This window comes from Bidens hawaiensis, unplaced genomic scaffold (genome assembly GCF_021521415.1).
Source record: "Bidens hawaiensis isolate Kalapana, Puna unplaced genomic scaffold, B.hawaiensis_p1.1 tig00006734_1, whole genome shotgun sequence".
In the NCBI taxonomy this organism is placed as follows: Eukaryota; Viridiplantae; Streptophyta; class Magnoliopsida; order Asterales; family Asteraceae; genus Bidens; species Bidens hawaiensis.
In genome coordinates this window covers 469,395-487,587 of record NW_027491459.1, presented here as the reverse complement: position 1 = coordinate 487,587, position 18,193 = coordinate 469,395, and the positions used below count along the sequence as shown (strand labels likewise).

The 18,193-nt window shown below is 35.1% G+C and overlaps 3 protein-coding genes across 5 annotated transcripts; 2 read left to right on the top strand and 1 right to left on the bottom strand.

Moving 5' to 3' along the window:
• The first annotated feature begins 5,277 nt into the window (after positions 1–5,277).
• LOC143633430 (uncharacterized) lies at positions 5,278–7,993 on the top strand. Of its 3 annotated transcripts, none has more exons than XM_077101747.1 (7): positions 5,278–5,473; positions 5,780–5,845; positions 7,196–7,258; positions 7,362–7,409; positions 7,503–7,565; positions 7,708–7,770; positions 7,866–7,993. In XM_077101747.1, the coding sequence occupies exons 2-7, from the start codon at positions 5,789–5,791 to the stop codon at positions 7,872–7,874; spliced, it is 303 nt and encodes a 100-aa protein (XP_076957862.1). In that variant the 5' UTR covers positions 5,278–5,473; positions 5,780–5,788; the 3' UTR covers positions 7,875–7,993. The 3 variants fall into 3 exon arrangements, with proteins under 3 accessions (XP_076957862.1, XP_076957864.1, XP_076957863.1); XM_077101749.1 differs by having other exon boundaries at positions 5,358–5,473; positions 5,786–5,845; XM_077101748.1 differs by having other exon boundaries at positions 5,358–5,473; positions 5,783–5,845.
• A 1,517-nt stretch (positions 7,994–9,510) lies between these two features.
• Positions 9,511–11,986, top strand: LOC143633452 (putative pentatricopeptide repeat-containing protein At3g16890, mitochondrial). The gene is made up of 2 exons (XM_077101761.1): positions 9,511–11,781; positions 11,971–11,986. Exon 1 carries the CDS (start codon positions 9,574–9,576, stop codon positions 11,680–11,682), a length of 2,109 nt encoding a protein of 702 aa, XP_076957876.1. The 5' UTR covers positions 9,511–9,573; the 3' UTR covers positions 11,683–11,781; positions 11,971–11,986.
• Positions 11,987–14,467: 2,481 nt separating this feature from the next.
• On the bottom strand, positions 14,468–17,209 carry LOC143633472 (uncharacterized). The gene is made up of 5 exons (XM_077101778.1): positions 17,104–17,209; positions 16,362–16,542; positions 16,192–16,250; positions 14,886–16,103; positions 14,468–14,794 (listed from the first exon to the last, which is right to left on the bottom strand). Exons 2-5 carry the CDS (start codon positions 16,477–16,479, stop codon positions 14,468–14,470), a joined length of 1,722 nt encoding a protein of 573 aa, XP_076957893.1. The 5' UTR covers positions 16,480–16,542; positions 17,104–17,209.
• Between the last annotated feature and the right edge of the window lie 984 nt (positions 17,210–18,193).

The window sequence follows — 18,193 nt, the reverse complement described above, 5'->3', positions numbered from 1 at the left end:
ATATATATTTAATTAGTTATTTGAACTTATATTTTTTGTTTTATATCCTTGTTATGTATAAACTAAATTAGATAATTGAAATATAACAATAACATTTAACTTCTACAGAATATACCATTATGAATTTCTTCTTAATAGCTTCGTATCGACCGTTAAAATATTACTTTATATAAAACATAACTTTATTTAGCATATATAATTATAAAAGAAATTAGTTTTCATAACAGATAAATTTATATATCCATAATCCACCTCAAACCCGAGACATATATGTTATATTTAGAGAACTAAAAACAAATTAACATCAGTATACATTTAGCTAGCCATTTTATATCTAAAGCCGGCTAACCATTAAAAATCTAAAAACAAAACAAAACAAAATTAAAAATAAAAAGAGTAAGAAAATTGAGGAACTTTTTATAATAATAATAATAATAATAATAATAATAATAATAATAATAATAATAATAATAATAATAATAATAATAATAATAATAATAATTTTGATCAGGATGAGTGATATCAAGACTTTTATTTGAATTTTCCAAAACTAAATATAAGAGAAACACATACTTTAGTTGCTTTTAAAGAAGTAATATTCTCAACACATATAACCAACCATTCTCTACAAGGTACATGTAACATGTTGGAAAGTTAGGTTCTATGTTTGGCCACCGATTCACATGAAACGAATATCAAACATGTTGAATGATCAAACTGTTGTTTGATCAGAACTACATGGGCATGTGAATTAGCTTCATCGGTTTTCTCAACATTTGGTTCATTAAATATTCGATCACCTCAAATAAGACACCGCGTTAAATTTCATGTTAAAATAATAAAATAAAGATCAGGGCTCCAAATACTTATATGGAGTTCACTATCACCTCGTTGTAGCACCCAAATTTAATTCACTCAATGTAGTATTTTAATTCATATTACAACATAATGTGTCATATAATAAAACACAATATGTGGAAAGTACAAGAACACAACTCACAATATTTGTCGTAGTTATATAAAAAAAACCACATAATTAAAACAACATGTCTGAAAGAAGTGTTCTTCTAATGAACTAAAAGGTTCCATTAGAGTTTTATTAACTTATAGGCCATAGAATGCAACCATAAAATTCATGCCCATGTCTTGTACTTCGACTTCCAGCAACTCGACAGATTGAAACCATTTCATGATTGCAATATACATTTCCATCTACTCCTAGCTTAAAGATTTTGGGTTTTTTGCTTGCAACGAAGGTCAATGATGAAGAAGAACTCATATGAGATCTATGATTTGCCAAACAATGAAAAATTGGATTTGGGGCAGTGGCGAAGCTTGGACGAAGATGTCGAGGGGCCGGACGAAAATACGCATTGAAAAAACCATAAATGGAAGGGGCCGGGATCAAATTTTCGGTTGATAACAGGTAAATTTACACTATGTATAAAAAATATCGGACGAAAAGAGATATATTTACACTACTGTGCATAAAAACCAACTATCCTTCGCCTTTGATTTGGGGTCCAAATATGGGGTTTTTCCATACATCGACGACCCACAATAAGCAACACTTACACCAAAATCGACGAATTGTAGAGATGAAAGGAACGTACTTGCAAATTGACAAATGTTTGTGTAACTGGATTTTTAGAGTCCAAGAAGAATAATTAGTCTTCGTAGTGGGAAGCATGAATTTTGTAATCTAGGAGTTTAAGAAAAACCTAAATTAATTGTCAAATAATAAAAAGTTAATTGGGTTAGGGTTCCTTGGTAAATGGTTAGAAAGTTGGGAGCGTTTTAATTATTTAAATAGAAGTTTTCTTATAAATAATTGTTTTAACTTACAAATATAAGAAAGATGTTTGTGTTTTACAAATATCCCCTTAGATTACACGTGTACGGTTGATGATGTGAGTCGGTAGACTATACGACTATTGCATGTGACATCATGCGGCGCATGTTTAGTTTGGGTGTTTTGGATGTTGAAATCCCACCTTAATACCTTCTAGGTGTGACGATACTATATTTAATTTTCAATTACCTGTTTTACCAACAAACTATCTCCATAAATTTCATATATACAAAATTAATATATAAACATCTTTATATAATAACAAGTTTGAGTCCCCTGTATAACTGTATTACGGATGTTTATTTATATTTTATTTTATCATTTTATTATTTTATATTTTGTAATAATTTATTTTACTTTAACACAATTTTATTTTAATTTAATACGTTTATATTACACCAAGTTGCAATAATGTTCGAAATCAATTGCACAAATTGGCAAGACCCAAATAAATGTTCCGCTAACTCTACTTTTCTTTAAAAAAGAAAATCGGGCATACCACTTATCCAAACACCACGTTGCATCTAGCTAACACAAATAGCACCAGTATTCTATCCACACCCCCCGATATCACTGATAAAGCCATAAAAGTGTAATTTGCCCTCCTGTCACCTCACGCTTCATAGCAGTGCTTAAATCTACGCCCATATTATTCGCTTTTCCTACGAATAGCTCACGAATTTGTTTTTGGTTGCTCAGATAGAGACTTCCCAGGAGGGCACCCATGCGGCTACTACCCTCACCTGAGCACGCTTAACTGTGGACCTCTCCTCTCGTCCACTGGTATTAATCCCAAAACACATTTGTGATTTAAGAGTCGTGGTATTTACTTATGAACCAAGGATCACTACTGCCTATGCTCGTCATGGAATTTGCCTAGGGTGTTACACCGACACTTTCTAAATAGTTCCACCATCGGATCCCACGATCCCACCAAGTTCATGTTTGCATCAACTTGTATCCCAAGGTATTTAAACGGGAATTGACCCATTTTACAACAAATCAAACTTGCCATAGCCAACCTTTCCGGGGCCTCTACACCAAATAAAAGCATCTATAGATTTTGCAAAGATTCATTGCGTTTTCCACGACCCAATTTCTAACAAAAATCACACCGTCCATGTATAGGAAGTGCATAACTAATGGCCCACCCATCCCACATTTCAAGCCCTTAAAAATTATGACGCTATTGGCTCGTTTCATCATCCTTGTTAAAGTTTTTGTCGCCAACATGAAGAGGAATGAGAACAATGGGTTGCCTTGCTAGAGTCCCCAGTAACACGGAAATTCCCATGCTGGAGAGCCGTTCACCAGCACATATGATGTGCGCCATATCGCCAATATCCACCCCCCCCCCCCATTTACAGGGGAAATTCATTTGCATACGTAACGAATCTTAATACTTAAAGTTCAATGAATTATATGCCTTTTTGTCGTCAGCTTTGAATATTAACCCCCATTGTTTTCGCCTTTTCAATCAAGCAACTGCTTCATTTAGAGCTAATGATCCGTCAAAGTATACTTCTATTTTCTAAGAAGGCCAAGTGCTTGACGGATACAACTTCCCGATCACCTTATATAATCGACTTACCTGAACCTTTGAAATGACTTTATCTATGCAACCAACGAAGCTAATCCCCCTTAAGTTTTCGAAATGACTTTATCAATGCAACCAACAAAGCGATGAAAGAAGCAAGGACCCCATTACTGAACCACTTGATTGATTAAAACTCGTTAAAGATACTTATGCAATCATCTTAAAAACAATTCCGACATATTTAGATAAACTTGAAATCATCTATATGGACTAGAAGACTGGTCACCATTGCAATCCCATGTCGCATTTTTTATTTCTAAAAGTGAAAACGAGAATATTAACCCTTCCGCCTCCGCATCATCCAACGAGCCGATCCCAACACAATCAATCCTAGGCCTCTCTAATACTGGTTCGATAAACCGATTGACAAAAAAACCCAAAAAAACTCAATTGGGTACCTGTTAAAGACACGATAAGACCTGTTAACCAAAAAAGTGCGGTATGTGATCTTTTTATTTTCTTAAATAATTGAAATTAATAGGCTAGATTCCCTCATTATCCCTTATTGGTACACAAAACTTAAAACTGCCTTATAGTCATGACATATAAAGTAGTTAAACGAGTCATATTCAAGTTTGATATTTGTGTTACGCGGGTCGTTTCTTACCTGTTAAACCTGTCAAGACACGAATTGACAGCCCTAAGTCCCCACATGAACCATCGGCTCATTCAACCTATTAGAAGTCAAATTTGCGTTAGAATACCATGAAAACAAGTTGTATTAACATCGTTGTCCACGGCCCATCTAATTCTCGCCATTTGACGTGTATCTTTCTATTTCTCTAAATCAACCGCCTTTATTATATAGCCAAACATTTTGCCCACCTCTCCATCTCCTGTCGGGATATCAGATTTTGCTCGCCAACCCTTTCCAAATCCAAAATAAACTGCTTCGTTTCCTCATAGTTCCCATTTAACACCCCCTCCCTCTTTCTCCCCACCAGCCATCTCTTAATTTCGTTCTTTAACCAACGCAGTTTCACAGTTAGTGCCAAATCAAACCGGGTCACAACACTTTTCCAACAACATGCCCGTGCATTTTAGACTTAATGATCTACTATGTCAATACAACTGTGTTTTGATTTTGTATCTTGTAAGATGGATACGCTATATATGGAGACATGAAATATGTTTTACGAGAACCGCCTTAGGCGTGGGCCTCATTACCTTCTTTCTACCCTTATTTGCATTCTCGTTACATTAAGAGCGTGTTTGGGATTGAGTTTGAAAATACCTTATTGGCTTATTGGTTTTTTCAAAAATCCAATAAGTTAAATGGTGTTTGGCAATCACAAAGAAAACCTTTTATTTTAGCTTTTTAAAGGGGTTAAAAAACAGTTTTTCAAAAGCCTCAAATCCTGGCTTTTAAAATGACTTTTTAAAAAGTCATAAACACTTTTTAAACTCAATCCCAGACATACTTTAACTATAAGTGTGTTGTAAGTTCTATCAATTGTAACCATTTTCCACCTAATCACATATGCTGTCATGCCATTGTAGCCATCCGACTAGTTATTAGAAAATATAGCAAATAACCTATTTTAATACATTTATCTAAAACGACTCATTTTAATTTGAGTGTGTTTTAACCCGAACCAAATTAATAATTTCAAAATTGTATCTGTTTGTTAACTTGAACTCATTTTACACATAACCCGTTTTAACTTGTAATTACACAAGCTACCGGTTGCCGGGCTTAATATTTCCCATCTCATATTCTTAACATAGAATTTACATAGTTCCACTGAATCAAGTTAGTAGATGAATATTTACAGAAAGAACAAACATTATTATATATATTGCCTTGTTCATACATATCTTATCTTAGCTTAAGATAGACCACCTCTTCACTCAAACTCTCTTCCCTCCTAACCCAACCCAACCCAACCCAACCCAACCCAACCCAACCCAACCCCTTTATTACTCTCACATATCTTTATTTGATTATTATACCTTCCTTCTTTGTATCATTGTATCTCCATCTATCATACTTTCCTCCCTCTATCCATTTCTCCTTCTTGACGGTAATAGCTCTCTCTCTCTCTCTCTATATGTATCCATATATATCTATATATAGATGTGTAGATAAAGATGTACAAGTATATTCTTTTACAAGCATGACCTAGATGCCTTTCTTTTGCCTACAACTATAAATGAACTATATCTTAACATTCTAGTGTGCATATATTTCTTATACATTATCAGTCTTCATATTATACAGTATCTTTTTGGGGAACGAGGTGAGACATGAATTTATATAAACTACAAAGAAATGAAGTCATTTTCGTGATTAGAATTAACATGTTTTATTTTGTGTGACTCGATCTCAGAAGAAGAAAATGGCAGGATATGAGAGAAATGAGGAACGTATCTCCAGAAATGGTCATAAACATGAGGTATTTAATATTATAAATTTTCTTAATTTTGTTTCCTTGTGATCAAGTTGTCAACTTTAAATTTTTGAATTTAATTTCCTCTATTAAAAATTAATTAATAATTTTGACGTGCATCGTGCTTTTATATTTGGTGAAACAAATAAGGCAAAAAGAGAAAAATAAATAATTCATTTTTAATAAATTATGGTTAAGAAAGCGAAAACATACAAAACCATTTAATTGTAAATTGTCATCTCTAAAATTCTACATGACTTAATAATAATTGGTAGTTTGAATAACACATGATACATGTTGCAGAAGTTATGTAGTTTGAATTAAAATATATATTGCTGCATTTGACACATTATATATGTCAAATATAATAGTTAATTAATATATATACAAGTTGAATAATATATAAGAGTTTTCAATAGTCACCGTTTATCAGTCTTATTGCTTCACCGTTCATCCGCGTTACCTATATGACGTATAAGTGGTTGCTTGATAAAACCAAATGATTTGATACTGAGTGACGTTTTAAGGACCAAAATGATTTAAAGCGTAGGTATATCGTAGGATATGTAGATATATCTTGTTTTCAAAGTTCAAGTTATTTCTACAATTAGAATCATGTCCATTATCATCTACCATTCATTCTTATTACAGGAAAATAATTCATTACTTTTATTTTCTTCATGTTTAAGTCCAAATCCACAATGAAAAACAATCTATTTTTTGAAAAACAAAATATCAACTAGATTTTTATTTTGTTTGAACCAAAATATCATATAATATGCATACCGAACCTAATGTTTTGTAGGAAGGAAAATGCATTACTATTTTCTAGGGGTCCAAGAACTAAAGTAATCACGTGGGAAGTGTCCTACCATAGTGTAGGTGGTCCATAACTATGGTGTTTCTTTTTCATTGTGGCAAATTAGGTTTGAAGGGTAGTATAGTAAATTCATATATGTATGAACTACAACCTATGTTGGTGGGATGTCAAGTGAATCATGTGGATTGGCCTTCGAAAGAAAATGACTTGTTCATAAAAACCACACATTAGATGTGACTTATTTTGGTGCAAATTTATTTTGATACAAGTTTATTTTGATTTGTTAATTAAAAAGAGAGAAAATAAAAAATTTAAATACTTGATAACTCAAGAGGAGGGGGTGAGGAAGGAGTGTTTAGAGAAAGAAAAGTGCACACAAATAGTATGTCCCTAAAGAGTCGTACGCAGAATAAGCACATCAAATATAAAGAAATCTATTACAACATCAGTGACAAAAGTTTTTTGTTTCGTCTCTAAATAAAATTAAAGCGTTAGTTTTAACCGTTTTTTCTTTATAATCTCTGTATTAATGGTAGGGAACGGAAATGGGAGATAAATATGGAGGATTAGCACCAAAGAAAAAGCCTCTAATCTCAAAGGCAAGTTAATATACCGTTTTAACACTCATATTATTTCAACTAAATTACTTATTTTCCCTTAACACTTAAATCAAAATTTTATGTTATGTTATGTTTTGTTTAGGATCACGAACGTGCTTTCTTTGATTCAGCAGATTGGGCCTTATGCAAGGTAAATTCGGGCCAATGTGGCCGATAAAATGATAAATGCATGACAATGGGCCTTAGTTCAAACTAATAATCTTTTCTCTAATTTGATCAACAGCAAGGTGCAGGAATAAATGAGAAATCGACAACTGACATTGAGACCTTGCGGCCCAAACTAGAGGTATCTTAAAAGTTTTAGTTAGATAACCAGTTAGGCAGTTACATAACCGTGTTATATATCATAGTTAAAACCAAGATGTAGAAACACGCTATAAACCATTTTCATGATTGTTTAGCTAAAAACATTGTTGGGTTGAATACAGAGAACACCTCGTCAACACTTGCCCCCGAGACGACCTGCTTGTATATCAGGAGGAAACAACCATGTGAGTTTCTAAGCATAAAAATTATATATATTTAACTATATGTAAATATATTTAATTTAATTTGATTTATTGTTTCTTAAATTTGTTGATATCAGATTGAGTAAGAAGTGTTGAAAGTAAATAAAAGTATGTTGGGAGTTGCTAGCGACCCATAAGTTAAGGATACGACTTTTCTTTCGGTGTTGGACTAATGTGTAATGTACAAGTTTTAATGCATGCCAATGCAATATGAATTATGAATTATGAATTATGAAGTTTGGTTTTTCTTTTCTTGTTTTTTTTTTCTTTAAAAAATATAATAAAAGTTGAAATTGAAGGATGAATTGGTAGTATTCTCTTGGTTCTTTCGTATCCAGGGATTGTTTGGTTTGAATAACATTTAGAAGAAGTAGAATATTGTAAAAAGAAACTAAGTTTAAAAGAAGACTTTGAATAGAAAAATGGAACAAATTTTGCTTGCCAAAAATTCAGTATAAATAATCCTTTTATTCGTATATTGGTGTTTTCAAATGAAAACTACCATAAATTTGAGATCATGGAAAAAAACCCGAAATTGCTTACGGCATTTGTAGTGCTATGCGCCCTAGGCGTAAAGGGTGCCTATTCAGCAAACGTGATATTATTTTGGGGCTTGGAGGGAGTTTGTCCAAAGCTACACCGCCCCGGAGAGGGGTGTGAAGGACAAAGGCGTGTTGCATTCCGCAACTGAAAGGACAGTTTGTTGGTAAAGCTCTGATGTGTGAGGATGGATTCAACGTAGCTTGGTTATCTCCCTAAAGTGTTACCCACACAGACATATTTATTATGGTTAACTCGGAAAGCTAACTTAAACACAACATCAACGTCACGTCATTGTCACGTAGACAGTGGGCTTTAACTAACACATCTTTTAACAGTCGCATTGTAGTTTAACTTTTAAAAAAAAATTCAAAAATTTAAAATGATGTGATTGGTTGAAATGTGATGGACCCCACCATTTTGAGCCCTAATGGGCCTCTTGGCGCCCTTTGGTTTGGCCAACATGATTAGCGTAGGTAAACATGGTGATGTGGCCAAAATGGCGTCTAGACGCAAACCCATAACAAGTCTTATGAAAAACTTTTTATGCGAAAAATAAAATATTTAGATGGTTTGAAGTACAAATATAATTCATTTTGCTTGTACATAAATTCATATAAATAATCTGTCTACACAAACATTGGCAATTTTCAAATGTTAACTAGTATACATTTGGAACCATTGGACCAAGAAAGAAACAAAGGATAAATCCTTTATACACAATGAACCTTAGAAGTTAGAACATGTGCTCGACAAAATGGAGTGAGCCATGTAGGCCCACACTCACACATATACCGCACCATCTGTCGTCAGTCACGTAGGCTCACCCTCCATTAGACCGTCTGAACAAATCTTAAAAAACTCCAAAAACCCAAACAACCGGTTCAATCCAAATGATCACAACCTGAACTAGAAAATTTCCCGAGTCCACCACTACAATAAACTACCATTTAGAGATGAATGTTTTCGGTACTGATATAGTATTGTCGGTATCAAATCAATACCAAGATTTGAGTTTTCGGTACTGATACGGTTTAGTACGTTACCAGTATTTTCCGAATTTTGCACGACATTCTGGTACCGAACCGAACATTTCGGTACCGATACCAATACCAAATATTTCAAAATTTTGTAACCAGGATTTCAGCCGACCAGTCCTGGTATCATCCCGAGCTCATTAATGAATTCAAATTAGTCAATGAACACTCGACAAGTCTAGTTGATTACACTTTCAACTTTCAAACCATGAGTATCAAGTACTCTCTTCTTCCCCAATTTGTTTCAAGTATGAGACGTCTTTCTGCTCTTGCTTCCAGGGCTGAACACATCCCTAATCAAATTCAAATTACACCAAAACCCCAAATTCAATCAACAATTATTACACCCAATTCTTCTAATTTCACCAAGCCAGGTAAATTTTCTTCACTCAATCCTCAATCAAAGCCCTCAATTAACAAACCCATAGACCACCATTACATTACCCAAATCCTTTCAAGAAAAGACTGGTACTTACTCCTAACCCACGAGCTAAAATCCCACAAATTTACCTTAAACCCTAGAGTTATAGTCAGCGTATTGCAAAATCAAGAAAACCCATTTCAAGTTTTGCTATTTTATATGTGGGTTTCAAATATTAACCCGTTATTCGCAAAGAATCTATCGATTCGAGGGGTTTTAGCGAACACCCTTTATCGAAAAGGTCCGGTTTTGTTGACTAAGGAGTTTGTTAATGTTGTTAATGCTTCTGGGTGTTGTGTTACTGAGGATTCACTTTGTGTTTTGATTAGTAGTTGGGGGAGATTAGGTTTAGCTAAATATTGTGCTCAAGTTTTCGATCAGATTTCGTTGTTAGGGATTAATCCTAGTACTAGATTGTATAATGCTGTTATTGATGCATTGGTTAAATCGAATGCGCTTGATTTGGCGTATTTGAAGTTTCAACAAATGAAGGCGGATAGATGTAAACCGGATCGGTTTACGTATAATTTCTTGATTCATGGAGTTTGTAAAGCTGGAGTTGTGGATGAAGGTTTAAGATTAGTGAAACAAATGCAAGAATTGGGATATAAGCCGAACGTGTTCACGTATACGATACTTGTTGATGGATATTGTAATGCGAAAAGAATTAAGGATGTGTTTAATGTTTTTGAGAGAATGAAGGAGAGTAATGTGAAGCCGAATGACGCGACGTTTAGGTCATTGGTTAATGGTGTCTTTCATAATGTTAATCCGCCCGAGGCTTTTAGATTATTATCAGATTTTGTGGAAAAATATTGCATCTTGCGTGCAGCAATGTGTGAGTCGGTCTTGCTTTGTCTTTCAAGCAATAGTATGTGTAAAGAAATTGTTATTTTCTTAAAGAAAATCATGAATCGAGGCTATATTCCCGATACAATGACGTTAAACGTCGCTATCACATGTTTACTTAAGGGATCTAATGTCATAGAAGCGTGTGATATTGTTGATGGTTTGATTGAGAGTCATGTATATCTTGGATTCAATACTTATGTTCTTTTGGTGGAGTCTTTATACAAGAAGGGGAAATTAGAGGAGGGTAATCGATATGTAAATCATATTATTGAAAACGGACTTTTAACGAACGTGGTCTCGTATAACATGATAATCGATACTTTTTGCAAGACGGGTATGATTGATAAGGCTATGAAAACGTTTCTAGATATGATTCAAAGTCACATTTCTCCCAATCTTGTTACTTTCAACACGTTATTATCGTATCACTGCAAGACTGGCGATATGCGCGAATCCCAAGAGCTTGTTAAGATGCTTTTAAACCATGCTTTAAAACCCGACACATATACTTTTGGTTCTATAATCTACGGTCTTTGTAGGACCCACCAAATCGACGACGCGTTTGATTGTCTGCAGGAGATGATCGGTTGGGGTGTTCGTCCAAACAGTATAACTTACAATATTTTGATCCGTGCGTTATGCATCGTCGATGATGTTTCAAAAGCAAAGGCGTTGATAAAGTCAATGAAAGTCAACGGGGTGAAACCGGATGTGTTTACATTCAATGCTTTGATTGAGAACTTTTGTAGGGTAAAGGAAGTCGAGAAGGCACAAAGGGTACTTGTGACGATGTTGACTTTAGGTTTGACTCCTGATAATTTCACGTATAGTGCTTTTATTAGGATGTTGTGTGATTTGGGGAGATTTACAGAAGCTAAAGATTTGTTTCAGTCAATGGAGGTTAATGGATGTAGCCCGGATTCATTTACTTGTAATTTGTTTATTGATGCGTTAGTTCGGTCCGGTAGGTTCATTGAGGCTCGGGATATCTTTCTCAAGTATAAAGAAAGGGGGATTGTGTTAAAACCGATCTCAATATTATAATGACATTCACGAAAAATTCAATATTGTTGTTTTCCTTGTACCTTTGGCTTTGATATTTGTACATCATGGAGATGCCAAGCTACATATCAAATTATCAAGGTATCTTAGGTTGATTATAATATATCATACTTTGTTTTATTTTGAAATGTTTATGTTTAACAAAGTTGCAAGATTACATTTTTGCAAAAAGCATCCTTTGTTATTTTTGGTCAAACATGAATTTTAAAAGTAAAAATAACATTAAGTTCTGATTCTTTTATGTTTCTTTATCTTTCTGCTTCAAATTAGGTACCCTTTGATGGACCAGTTTTGAAATTTTGATCAAGATTTTTTTTGGATGAAATTGGTTGTTTGGGTGGAGCGGGAGATGATGGTGGTGATGTGGCGGTGACTGGCAGCAGTTGTAGTGGACTAGTGGTGATGAATCTCATGAGGTTGTCGTGATTTGTGAAGGCGCTTCAATGTTTCAGTGAGAAACATGTAAGTGCTGTTTTGACAGTTATTACATGACTCTTAGGCACCTGTTTAATTATTAATTTGCATAATTTATATGCTAAATTGTTACATTATTAGCAGGAAAATGCGTATTTGTCCTAACAATTGTGTTCCAAAGTTGTATATAATTTTTAAATTTTCATGATTGGTTGATTACTTAAAATATTAGATTGAACTCCAATACACTGCAAAAATTCCTATTGAATTAGGAAGTCAAACCATATTATGTTTGATACTACTTTGACCCAAAAGAAAAGTTCGTTTATTTTCCTGAAGATAATAAATTAAATCATATTTTTGGTTCATTGCAGATATACAACAGCTGTGAATAAAGTCTTATAGGTTGACCAAGAGTGGTCAACTCCACACGCCTCTTGAATACACTGATGAATAATGTAACAGCTGTGAATAAAGTCTTATAGGTTGACCGAGAGAGGTCAACTCCACACGCCTCTTGAATACACTGATGAATAATGTAACAGCTGTGAATAAAGTCTTATAGGTTGACCGAGAGTGGTCAACTTCACACGCCTCCTGAATACACTGATGAATAATGTAACAGGCCGTGCTGAGACACCTCGTGCCAATGCAGTCATTGCCCTTCTTTACTGTAAACTGTTGTGGACTAATCCGTAGGGCCTCAGGAATAATATAGGGACTTAAGTGAATGTTCTATAACTACCATAACTACTTTTGTTAGCTGTTACTTGATAATTGTTTATAATAGGAGCTACTGAAACTCGGATTTGTAAATAAGTGACACAAATGATTTGAGAATACCATCTACTCTTCTGTTTTTTTTGCTCTTATTGTTTGTTCTTACCAGTTGTGCCAGAGTTTCCAATCCTCATCTGTTGTTCGTTGAAATAAGGTATACTCATGCTTGTATTGTACATCGTTGTGCGTATCCATGTTGGAACTGATGACACCAAAGAATGCATGCCAAAACCATAAATCCTCTATACAACTGAACAATACCATCATAATTCACAAAGGTTTGGTAGACTTTCACATTAACTTCTTTCGGACGTATACAAGTACCCATCATTCGCTTAAAAAATTGTCGCATATGCTAGTTGACATAATGCAAATGCGCACTTTAGTAATTTCGTAAGACTCGTTCACTCTAGCATTCCAAGATAATCGAAAATATGGAAAGTGACTGTTCATATCCGAAACTTTATCCTAAACACCTCATCACCAAATATCGGATTCTCGAAAACGTAAGCATGTACAAGATGATCACGTCAGCTTCACGATCTCTAATTAGAAAATTTCTTAGATTTCGAGGCTTGCTTAAACTTGTGGTATCTTGAAAATCAAGTAACATAGTTTGAGCAAATGTTGAGAACAAGTAAAAAATACGCGTTTTTGTAGTCCTAGACGAAAGACGCATCATCTGAACTTGCTGATGAAACATCACTGTTACATACAACCTTTGAACTAGATATCAAGACAATGTAAACTGTGGTTTAAAGTTGAGAGAGAACTAATAGAGAATAATGTGAGAAATCTAAAAATGAATTAAAGACGGTATATATGAGGTAGGTTTGTCTATATCCTACCCCCTCGAGACCCTACCATTAACTTCTCAATGTGTGAAACTTACTGGGGACGATTGTTGTTTATTAATTTAAAGACACACACAAAAAAAAGTTAGAATAATAGCCTTTGGGAAATATGAAACAAAAAAAAAAATAAAAAAAAAAAAAACCATTTAGATTCATCCATTATAGAAAAAATTATCATTCAAAAAATATTCTACAAGTTCAGTTCATTACACCTTCAAACTATGATAAAACAGCTAGAGAACCAAGATATCATCAACTACTTCATTAATCAAAGAATCAATCAACCGGGCCTCGATCTCGACCCCGATTTCAAACCCTTCAACATCAAAATCAAGCCACTTTTTATAACCCGAACCCGATTTCAAACCCTTCAACATCAAAAGCAAGCCACTTTTTATAACCCGAACCGCTCATATCTTTATCAACCAGCTCATCAAGCATACTATCCTTTATGTCTTCCCACTCCACAATCTCTTCATACACTTCCCGAGCCAACCTGTCCGGTCTTTTAACCGTGGCTAGCCCGTTAGCCCACACCCTGCACCTCGTCTCCACACACTCACTTACACAATTGAACATGAGCTCACGCCTTAACTTAACCACTTCCTCATTGACCCTACCCAACTCTAACTGATCAAACACACGCGGGTTCACAATCTTTCGACTCTTACCAATCGCGAAATCAACAAACATCGTTTCAATATCCGCAAGCACGTCCTTCACGAATCGGGTTCCCATTTGGTAACTGTTGTAATGGAACAAGCCGAGTCTAATAACTCTGTATCGACATCCATCGGGGTCGGGTTTGTAAACAATTTTGCAGCGGTTAGCTCAAGAGCTTGAACTGAGGCCGAATCCTGTTTCCAACTAGCAGCAGTGTCGGAAGAATTACAGCTTTCGGTGATGAAAGACGGTGACGGTTCGAGCACCGAGTCTGGGCTCGGTTCTCTACCGAAAAGATATTTCCGATACGCATAGTCGTGTTCTCGAGGCTCGTTAACGGACAACCCGTAACTTGAATCATCTGTATTCATTAGATCCGGGTCCTGAAACAACACAAAAGATCAAATTAATCATAATAAACTACACAAACCGAACATACATAACATGACATAACAAGACTAAGGCCGTGCTAACATACCGGATTAATGCAGAAAACCCGTAACTCGAATCTTGAGAAACTGAGGCGGGACTACCCGTTAATTCCCGCAGTTTTTGCTCCAAAAGGGTACTTAACGCATCGCCTGTAATAGCATTACTAGTCAACGATGATGAGTTTGAAGCATTATTGGTCAAACCAGGTGCGTTTTTACTTTGATCATTCAAAACCGCGTTGTTAGAGATCACCGGGCGTGCAATCGGAGCTGTGAAAGTAAACGAAACAACATCACTTCTGTTACTTCTATAACCTCGTTCCCGAACACCATTATTATTGTTGTTATTATTACGATCACTGTCTTCTATAGCTCGTTTTTTTCGGGCGGTGGAGTAAGGTTCCTTTTTATGGCTCGATTTCTGTAAAGCGGGCTTTCTCACCTGTGGACCAACGTTTGAAGGTTTCGGGGTTGACTTTCCCCGGTCAACTAAGCTATTCTGTTTCTGATTGTTCTGCTTTAAAACATTCTTTTGCGGGTTTCTTTCTGTATTTGACTGAGTTCTAACGGGCTGGGCTCGGTGAGTCAACCCATCACGCTTTTGCACGTTAGCCTTAGCTTGAAGTGCTAACGATATTGACTTTTTCGGTTCCAGGTTTTGGCTTTTGAGATTCTTGACATTTGACTCCGACGGCTTCCGAGCAGGCTCCGGAATATTGGGTTTTCGGGTTGAATTCTCTACTTTCTCTCTAGAAACTTTGACCCTGAACGGGACCATGGATGATGATGACGGTGACGGTGATGTTGACCTGACAATCGGTATCTTTGACGCAGCTTCCATTATCCTAGCGGGATTATTTGACGACACGAATCCTGAGGTTTTAATAGGAGATAACAGCTTGTTGCGTGTGTTAGGGATCGATTTAGCTGATTTTGGCGGTAAAGTTTCTGTTTGAAACCTCTCAATCGCTCTACCGGTCAACATCTTCTGAGGCTTGACTTCTGTAGCTCGAAAAACGGTCTCCATTTGACTATCAATCATTTCAAGTTCCGGGTCTTCCCTAATATTATTTGTAGATGAACCTTTAAGAGACTGTGAGTCAAAAGACGGGTTCGAATACGTGTCAGAGAAATTAGTGGTCGGTAATGAATCTAATCCCATAAGGCGTGCAACGACCCCAGGAGCTTTCGTTCCATAACCATCTTCATCTGTTACTGAAGTTGCACAACTATAATCGCGAATCATGTCATCTTCTTCCATCTGTATACAAGAATTGACTTTGACTTCTAAGGTCAAACATTTCATTAATAAAGTCAAAATTGAGATACAAAAGATAAAGAGTATGTACCATATTGAAACGGGTCATGGGCATATTGCCATCGGTTCTCTTCGTTTTCTTCGGTTGTTCTACAAGGAATTACAAAACATGTATTTATTAAAAACTATAAAAATGAAGTGAAAAATGTATTTCAGGTCAAACTTGCTCGGTTTGACCATCAACCGGCCCGTTACATATACCTGGTGATTCAGACTTGCTTGAGAATAACTTCTTGCGAGACTTTGCATTCCAATCGAATAGATGGAGAAAACCGCCAACATAACCGCCACCCTTTGACCCGTGTTTTTGACCACCCATATTTTAATGTAGGATTTAAGGTTGACTATATATCAAAAGCTTTGAACCAGAATCAAAGTCCATCTGTGAATTTCAATAATGTGTTTACTTTCATGTCTTTCATCACATAAATGTTGGACATTTTTTCATAAAATCTAAAATATTAATAAAATTTATGTAATTTAAGGTCGAATATTCTACGAACTATCGAATTAAACTAACCAACAAGAGTAAAAAAATGCATAAATTTACAACTTTTTGATTCAAATTTGAAGTCATACACCTTCAAAGACTTCACCTTTGACTTTATACTTATCAAATACAGTCAAATTAACAGCAAATATAACTAGCAATCACATGAATGAACAATGATGAATCACATTTGACTTCATAAATTTACAACTTATAATCAAGATCAAACACAAAATTGAAACCCTAGAAACAAACTTTAACTTCAACAAATCAATTCAGCTTACAATAATCAAAACCCACAACAAAAGATTCACAAAATCACCAAACAAACACAAACCCAGATCCAATTCGTATAAACATAACCAAAACCGCAACAAAAAAAAATCAAAGCTTTATCACATTAACAGTCGTCAAATTACACAAATTGACAAAACCCTAAGCTGAAAACTGTACCTAAAGACGAAATCGGCAAATGGGATTTGGTAATTAAGCTCTGGAAGACCTCGAAGCTTCGAATTCTGTAAAAAAGATTTGAACTTGCAGAGGTTTTCGAAAGAAATTGTAAGGGAAAAAGAAGGCTCAAATGGGTTTTAAAGTTAGACTAGAAGCTTTAAATGGGTGTGGATATCAAAATCAAGTAGCTTAAAATCGGCAAATTAATTATTCATTTAATTTGTTTTTTGTTATTTTAATGAAATTGGTTTAAGAATTGAATTTAAGAAAATGCCAAAAATGAATATAACGTCTCTTTTAAGAGAGAGAGAGGGAGAGTTATTTCAAATTACAAATGCGAGATGGGGTTCCACTGTGTGACGGTGTACGGTAGCTAAATGTTCCTCACTATATTTACATCCTATGGTTGTGAAGATATGTGGTATGGTTTTGATTTTTAAATGGGTCAACCCATCTTGGATCATGTCATGATGGGTCAGGCATTTTGGGCCTAAAAGTTTTAATGGTTTTTTTTTTTTTTTTTTTTTTTTTTTCTGATTTGGTTGCGCATTAGAGGTGCAGAAATCGGGTTTTCCAAAAATCGGTTTTGGTTTTCGGGTATTACCGGGCATAAATTGGATCCGGTTCTAGGTACGGGTTTTGGTACTGAGATACATACTCTATCCGTACCCTACAGATTTTTTGTAAGGTCCCGTTACCGGTAGCCCTACTTTCGTGTTGGATTTACTCATAAACGCAGTTCTAAATATCAGAGTTAATTAAAACATTCGCGGAACATTAAAAACATTCAAACCATTACATTCCATAACCATAATTCTTGTCTTATCGGGCATTCATAGTCATTTAAAAACAAAACATAGTCTTTTAAAATAAAACATCATAGCAAAATCTTCAGATGCCAGCTTCGTCCAACTCTGCCATGTGTCCTCCTCAAGCTACTTGCCTCATTCTACTCACCCGCGTGCATACTAAAAGTCAGCTACGCTGAGTGAGTTCTAGTTAATCACATAATCATACAATACCTTCTTACATTTCATACTTAACCTCTTAACTTTCTTTTATACACACATAAGTGCATATACTTTCATTC

Excerpts from the sequence above, each read along its gene's own strand:
- LOC143633430 (XM_077101747.1), top strand. The coding sequence starts at position 5,789 with ATGGCAGGATATGAGAGAAATGAGGAACGTATCTCCAGAAATGGTCAT. Across the intron at positions 7,410-7,502 it reads CAGATTGGGCCTTATGCAAG|CAAGGTGCAGGAATAAATGA; the intron begins GTAAATTCGGGC and ends TTTGATCAACAG. Across the intron at positions 7,566-7,707 it reads CCTTGCGGCCCAAACTAGAG|AGAACACCTCGTCAACACTT; the intron begins GTATCTTAAAAG and ends GGTTGAATACAG.
- LOC143633452 (XM_077101761.1), top strand. The coding sequence starts at position 9,574 with ATGAGTATCAAGTACTCTCTTCTTCCCCAATTTGTTTCAAGTATGAGA.
- LOC143633472 (XM_077101778.1), bottom strand. The coding sequence starts at position 16,479 with ATGGGTGGTCAAAAACACGGGTCAAAGGGTGGCGGTTATGTTGGCGGT. Across the intron at positions 16,251-16,361 it reads AAGCAAGTCTGAATCACCAG|AACAACCGAAGAAAACGAAG; the intron begins GTATATGTAACG and ends AATTCCTTGTAG. Across the intron at positions 16,104-16,191 it reads CCATGACCCGTTTCAATATG|ATGGAAGAAGATGACATGAT; the intron begins GTACATACTCTT and ends TCTTGTATACAG.